General features: G+C 39.8%; 2 protein-coding genes across 2 annotated transcripts in view; one reads left to right on the top strand and one right to left on the bottom strand.

The window, feature by feature from the left end:
* LOC138023551 (lymphokine-activated killer T-cell-originated protein kinase-like) lies at positions 1-3,794 on the bottom strand. Its single transcript, XM_068870553.1, has 2 exons — positions 2,961-3,794; positions 1-1,235 (listed from the first exon to the last, which is right to left on the bottom strand). Exons 1-2 carry the CDS (start codon positions 3,709-3,711, stop codon positions 976-978), a joined length of 1,011 nt encoding a protein of 336 aa, XP_068726654.1. The 5' UTR covers positions 3,712-3,794; the 3' UTR covers positions 1-975.
* A 59-nt stretch (positions 3,795-3,853) lies between these two features.
* The window catches only part of LOC138024000 (heterogeneous nuclear ribonucleoprotein U-like protein 1), a 4,176-nt gene continuing 936 nt past the window's right edge, over positions 3,854-7,093 (top strand). The window contains exons 1-3 of the mRNA XM_068871088.1: positions 3,854-4,202; positions 4,982-5,092; positions 5,794-7,093. The exon at positions 5,794-7,093 is cut by the window's right edge and continues 936 nt beyond it. Of these exons, the coding sequence (XP_068727189.1) occupies positions 3,942-4,202; positions 4,982-5,092; positions 5,794-7,093 (1,672 nt within the window). The 5' untranslated portion in view covers positions 3,854-3,941. The remainder of the gene's footprint in view (positions 4,203-4,981; positions 5,093-5,793) is intronic.

Genomic DNA, 7,093 nt, shown 5'->3' with positions numbered 1-7,093 from the left:
TTTTTTTTGTTCATGTGCTTTATTTTCCTTTATTGCCTATTTTTAGAAGCCTTTAAGATGTAGCATTTATGCAATTACAATAATTCATGACAGAAGCAAATGACCTTGAAGCGTGTAACTTGCAACTCTTTTCCTTTGAACAAAGCTGGGATTTTAGGAATTGTATGCCCAAATATAGACAAAAATAAGATCAAAGCTGCATGTGCACGAAAATGCACGAGCTGCGATACATCCAAATAAGGAAATTTTTAAACTCAAAAACCCCAGCTCTGAACTAGAGTTAAATGCTTCAAGGTCATGAGTTTCTGTTTATGAACATTCCTCATGTTTCTCTAGGACTAAGTGAAGGAATGCTATGTACAATAAATTAAGAATAATGATAAATCTTTTGTCCCTTCCTTTTTTCAGCCAACAAGAATCTTGCCTCTATAATCTTAATCTCCTTTCCTGACAATTATAAATTTATATGCTTATTCCCTAATATTAATTACTTCAAAACAGTCACCCTCAGTGGCCAATATAATTTTTCTACCATTAGATGTTAAGCAGGCCTAGACTGTACTTAGGGCACATTATTTAGGTTTCAGTATTGAGTATTTACAATTACAAAGAACTAATTACTAGTACTTGGAATAATAATAATAATAATAATAATTTCTGAGTGCCAAGTATTTGATACTACTGAAGGCAAGGACTTGTATTTATAAGTGAGTGGTTAGGAATGTTTTAGTTAGTTCCTTAGTGGCAAGAATAATATAATTGTTTCATTCCAATCAAATGTGGATGTTATTTGGCTGTGGTTTCTGGTGTATTGACTCATTGAATTGACTTGGGATTGTCACTCAATGGGAAATAAGTGGTTTATCTCCAAGTCTGATATTAATAATTTTCCATTTCCTTGGTCATGTCAAGTTATCGAGGTACTGGTATTTTAAGTTTGTCATTATAATGTGAATTAAATATTGTTTGCTGTAGTTATCCCAAAATCTGAATGTTGTTTGCCACGATCTCTGGTTTCAATGCAAGAACAATATCTTTGGCACTGGGTCTTTCTTTGGAGTCTTCAGAAGTGCAGCAACAAAATAACTGAATCAGAGGACTTGCAAGGTATTCTGAAGTTTGGAGCTTAACAGGAAGAGGTGGCCGAGTACCTAAAGCAGCCAAATACTCCTCAGTGTCACAAGAGCCATCATCTTCTTCATCACTCAAGCTTGATCCAGTTTCCTCGTCACTGTCTGTAAAACAAGAAAAATGTTGGCTCCTATCAACAAGATACACACAGTTATTCACCCAAGGTGAGGTGAATAATAATAATATACACTCAGTGACAATAAGCTGAGTTAATATTGATAAAATTTACTCCTCAGCAACCAAGACGAAACAGCAAGCCATTTTTTTTCGCTTTTCTAAGAGGAGAACAGTATTTGTTATTCACCTCCAAGCGAGGCAATCAGAATGAATGAAAAGCACTATAATACAGTTAATTGATTATATAATTATTTTATTACAAAACTGCAGTCATGTACGACGGAAGCCTAATCTAAGGTTGCTGGCTGTACCAGTTACCCAAAATAATAATTATTAACTTTCTGTGAACAGATTGAACAACCTGGGAGGAGATGGTGTTCAAACTCTGCAGGCATAAACACTGCTTAGCCTCTGCCCCTGGCCTGGAGCTTAGAGACAAAGTGTCTTCTGGAGGATTAGGGGGTCCCAGTGGCTGCAGAGGCCTGTATTCCTCCCAACACATTCGGAATCCCAAGATTAAGAAAAACAATCCAATGGACCAGACACCACAACCAAAGTACCAAGCACCAATGGCACAATCTTCATCAACACTGAATGCTTTTTCCTGATTTCCATTGCCAGAGGAGTTGGTGATTTTCTCATCTCTTTAGTCACCACTTTCCTACCCCAAGGGACTGAGAAAACAACAGACATCTACCCATGAGCTGCTCTTCCACCACAGTAAAGGCTGGACGATTATGTTCTATCCTCTGTGCCTCGAGGCTCCTATCTCACCAGGTCTTCATATTTCCATCCTCTGACACCCTCACCTCATCCAGAACCTCCTTATGCCACATATCAGCACACTCAACACCAACTCCACCTCCTTGCCACACACTCTACCACTTGGATGTGCATCCTCCTTCTCAATTGTGATCCCAAAAATATACCCACCGTGCTCTTCCCCAAATAACCAACTCTAGGCCACTGCCATCACCTCTCATCAGCCACTTTGCTGACATCCCTCATAAACTTCCCATGCAATCTCTTCTGCCAAAAGCATCCTTCCTTACTTTCTCCACCTCAGCTCCTTACACTTGTTCTTCATTTCTCCCACCTGCAACATCCCTCCAACAACCTTCAATATCCACTCATTACTCACCTGGACATAGCCAAACAGACCAACTTCCTCCACCTTCACCCAGTCATACACGCTGATCAATCCCCTTCCACGATCCTTCCTCCTCATGTACAAACTCACTGTGCAGTCCCATTCTTATGGAACACCCAAACATCGTCAACCTCTTCCTTGTCTTCACATCCATCACCTTTAGTTCCCGATCACGCCAATGTACAATCCCTGCACCATACCTCACCACACCTACGCTCTTATGCCCATTGTTGTCAGCGTCACCACAACATTTGACTTGATTTGCAAGCGTTAATTGTTAATTTATACGACCAGACACTCAAATAAAGTTCCTTTCCTTGTCTTTTCCATCACCTGACCACACAGCAACACGATTCCTTCCCTTTTCCACAACATGTTGAGAGGGATCATTGCAAGAACAAACAACACTTACAGTGGAGACAGGGCGTCCCCTTGAAATATTACTGTTTCATAAGGGTTTCCCAACACTCTAAGACATCTATTTTCTCGTGTTTGGAAACTCTGATGAAACACTCGCACTCTTTTTTGAATATGCGGTCTCTTATATCACCTCGCGACTTACCAGCTAAAAGATCCACATGTGGAGCATTCAAAGAAAACATCTCCCAGATTAAGAGACCATAAGCAAAGATATCTGCTTTGTCCGTGATCACTCCTCCATTTAAAGCTTCTTTGCATTTCCATGGCTCTGTACCAATGTATCTATCTCCAGGGTTTTTTAATCCACTTAGGTCGTCCTTAAGTCTAAGAGCAACTCCAAAGTCACATAACTTCACAGCTTCAAAGTCTCCACGTATTAGCACATTTCCGCTTTTTATATCTCCATGTAGAATCTTTTTTTCATTATGAAGGTAGCTCAAAGCATTTGCTATGGCCCAGGAGACTTTAAGGATTTCTTCGCTGGTAAAATCCTCTTCCAGATATGCTTTTTCCTCGATGATATCTTCCAGAGCTCTCTCACAATCTTCCATCGCCAGGCAAAGGTCTCCATCTACACTTCCAGATATTCCCCGAAAACCCACTATATTTGGATGGTGAAGTTGTTTTAAGATGCTGGCTTCTAGGGCCAATCGATCGCTTATTCCGGGCCGTGCTTTCTTGTTAACCTTCTTCACGGCCCAAGGAGATTTCACATTGCTTTCGTTCGTCACTCGGTTGAATCTGTAAACTGAAACACCAGTACCACATCCAAGGCGAGTCATAAAAGGAGACGGGGGAATTATGAAAGGAGATGATACGAACGGTGAAATTCCGGATTCGTTGCTTAATCGGCTTACACTTCTGTGGTTGACTGGTGTGGAAATATCATTCATGTTAATTAACGGAAGGCGGATTAAATGAAAAAAGAAACTCCAGAACCCTCAAAGAACAAGCTGTTTTTGACGTTCGTTTGATTTCAAATTCCGCGCTAAAGTAGTGCCCAGTCTTTTTTCAATGACTGTCGCATAGCATTTTGGGATCGATTACAGCTGCGACTTGCACTTATCAAGCATCATCTGTCACTATCAGGCAAGGAAATTAGGCGCTTGTGTTCTTGTACCAAATGTATCAACAAGCTTACAGTCAAGGATATAACCAGTTTGGTTCGTACAGTCAATATGAAAGCCAAAACGCTGGCTTCGATTCCAGAGAAAGATCATATGGAAGTGATGCTTCAGGTCCTCGCGTTGTGTTGGATGATTATAACTGCGACCTAAACTTTGTAATCGAGTCCGATGGAGTCACAGGATCCAGTTTGCACAAAGACGGATTTGAATACATGTGGGCTGGAGCAAGGGCCACTCACGGTGTTAAAGCTGGCAAGGTATTGCTCTAAGGCATAGTCTGATGCTTCTTTGGTTTGTAAATTTAAATGTAGCATTCAAAGCCCAAAGTTATCGCAATAGTTAATTAATATGCCTAATTAATATGCAGCACGGGAATTTCGGGCTTTCAGACTTTTCAACCCGTGTTTTGCATATATAATAAATTGGGTTTACACGCTGAAATTTTAAGCTAGTGAGTAAATGACGTCATTTTCTCTAGATCCAACCCTCTGAGATCCAATCGGCCAGTTTTGAACATGAGTAATGGCGGACCATGAAATACAAAACTAACACTCAAAATAAACAGCCTTTGGATAAAACTCAGAGCTCAAAATTTTGCCAGTTAGGTGTTCAGCGAACACGCTTTCAAAATCTGAAGGAAAAAAGGAAATGATTTTTTGATCATAGTACCACTTTAACAAATCCTTTCTCAGTAAGTGATGATTCAGCTTCTAACACTGAACTCTCTAACCTGGTCACCAGAGTGGTCATGTCTTAGAAAATCAAGAATGACCCCTGTGTCAAATAGGCAGAAGAATGTTCCAAACGTTTGTAGATGAACGCATCAAATCGGGGAAGGTGAACCTTTGGTTGATTATGAAGAAGCGTGCCATGCAAAGAGAGTGTTCAAGAATCATGGACTATAACATCACCTTTCATACACCATTGCAACAGTGCCTTGTGACTTACTGTGAAAAAGGCATGACAAATGTATCTGCAAGTATCTGTAGCTGTCATTATTATTATTTTTTTAATAGTTTGTACTTTTGATATGCAGGTTTACTTTGAAGTAAATGTTCTTGAAAAGCTGCCAGTTTCAATGCCCGAGACAGAAACCAAGCCCCATGTAGTAAGATTAGGGTGGTCAGTGGACAGAGCAAACTTGCAGGTTAGTGAATGAAAATTATTTTCATATAAGAGATTTACTTACAGTCTCTAAATCAACACAATTGAAGAACAAAGACCTTGATTTGACAGTTGAGCATTCTTAAAGGAATGAATGCCATTAAACTGCAATGTAGCTATAGTTGTTTTGTCTTACTTCATCGACTGCTTGACTTATGGAAATGGCCAATGAAATATTAATATTTATTATGTAAAACCAATGAAATACCAGGTGAGCTTTCATGTGAAAACATGATATCTCCACATGTGAAAAGATGACAACAAGTTTTATTGTACCTAGCATATTGCAGTGAGAATAAGAAAAATTATAAGCAAGTATTTTATGATAAAGGTTCACCATACATGTATGGGTAATACATAATAAATCATGCTGTTGGATCAATGCATGAGGACTACAAAGCAATATTAAAGTGCAATGGTTGGTATTTCAAAGGTGTTTGTATGATAAACATAACATTATATGACTGCTTGGAGATACGAAATTATTTCCACTTGTCTGCTGCACTTTCTCGTAAAATATTGTTCAACACTCTGAGAGAAATTTGTAGATGTATCTCCGTGCGGCCATGTAATATCCTCTATATAATCTTTTCCTGACTGTACTTAAATGAATGATTTGAATTTTCTTTAAAGCAGAAAATTTTGAAAAGGTTAGTAACACCATTTCTCTGTTACTTCTTATAGGTGGGAGAAGATAACTTGTCATTTGGTTATGGTGGTACAGGCAAGGTGTCTGTCAAAAACAAGTTTTTTGACTATGGGGAGCCCTACACGTCTGGAGATATCATAACTTGCTACATTGACCTTGATGCTAATCCCAGAGTGATACTTTATAGCAAGAATGGAAAAAACCTAGGAGTGGCTTTTCGTCTTGATCATGATGCAAATGGCCAGACCTTCTTTCCCCATGTTACTGTTAAGAATATGCGCCTTTCAATCAACTTTGGACAGTATGAGCCATACTTTCCTCCACTTCAAGGCTTTAGCTTGTTATCACGATTGCCACCACAATTTGTAGAGCCAGGGTCCCTGGGACCTTCATCAAGAGAGCAGTGTGAGATTATAATGATGGTGGGACTGCCTGGTAGTGGGAAGACATTTTGGGCAGAGAGATATGCGAAGGATCACCCAGACAAAAAGTTTAACATTTTAGGAACAAATACCATTATGGACAGGATGAAAGTTATGGGTCTGATGAGGAAACGGAATTACCATGGTCGTTGGGATGCACTTATTAAGCAAGCTACAGACGTCTTGAACAAGGTTTTCAAAATTGCAGAGAAAAAGAATCGAAACTACATCCTTGACCAGACCAATGTGTATTTCAGTGCACGGCGCAGAAAGATGAACAACTTCCGTGGTTTTCACAGAATTGCTGCTGTTATTGTAAACACAAATGATGTTTTGAAGGAGCGAACTGAGAAGAGAGAGAGAGAAGAAGGGAAAATTGTTCCACAATCCGCGGTAATGGAGATGAAAGCAAATTTTGTCCTTCCTGAAGTTGGTGAGGTTTTCAATGATGTTTGGTTTATAGAAGAGGATCAAACTTCATCAGAACGTCTTGTTTCCGAGTTTCAGTGTGAAGGCAAGGAGTTCAAAGAAAGTGAAAAGAAACGGAAACCAGAAGTTTCCAGTTGCGATGGGCGGCAATTCTCTGTTGACAAAAGACCACGCCTTGACCAGGAAAGCCCATATATTCCTCTGCAACATGTTCCCAGAGATCAATATCGAGTTCAAACTGATAGTGGTGGTTTCCGTGGTAACTATAACCCAAGAGAGCCAAGAAGTGCTCCCCATTATGAACCCGTTGGTGGTCCTCTTCCTGGTACCTATGGAACGCCTATTCGGTCATACAACGAGAGTAGACCTCCACACTCATCCGTAGGACATGGAGACCCACGAGGAGCATATAATACTGGGTCTCAAAACAGATTCAGTGACTATGGGCCTTCCTACATAAAGCAAGAAACCCATGGTTACAATG

Source organism: Montipora capricornis, chromosome 11 (assembly GCF_036669925.1).
Source record: "Montipora capricornis isolate CH-2021 chromosome 11, ASM3666992v2, whole genome shotgun sequence".
Taxonomy (NCBI): Eukaryota; Metazoa; Cnidaria; class Anthozoa; order Scleractinia; family Acroporidae; genus Montipora; species Montipora capricornis.
Note: the sequence above shows the minus strand (reverse complement) of the source record. Positions and strands in the feature narration are given on the sequence as shown.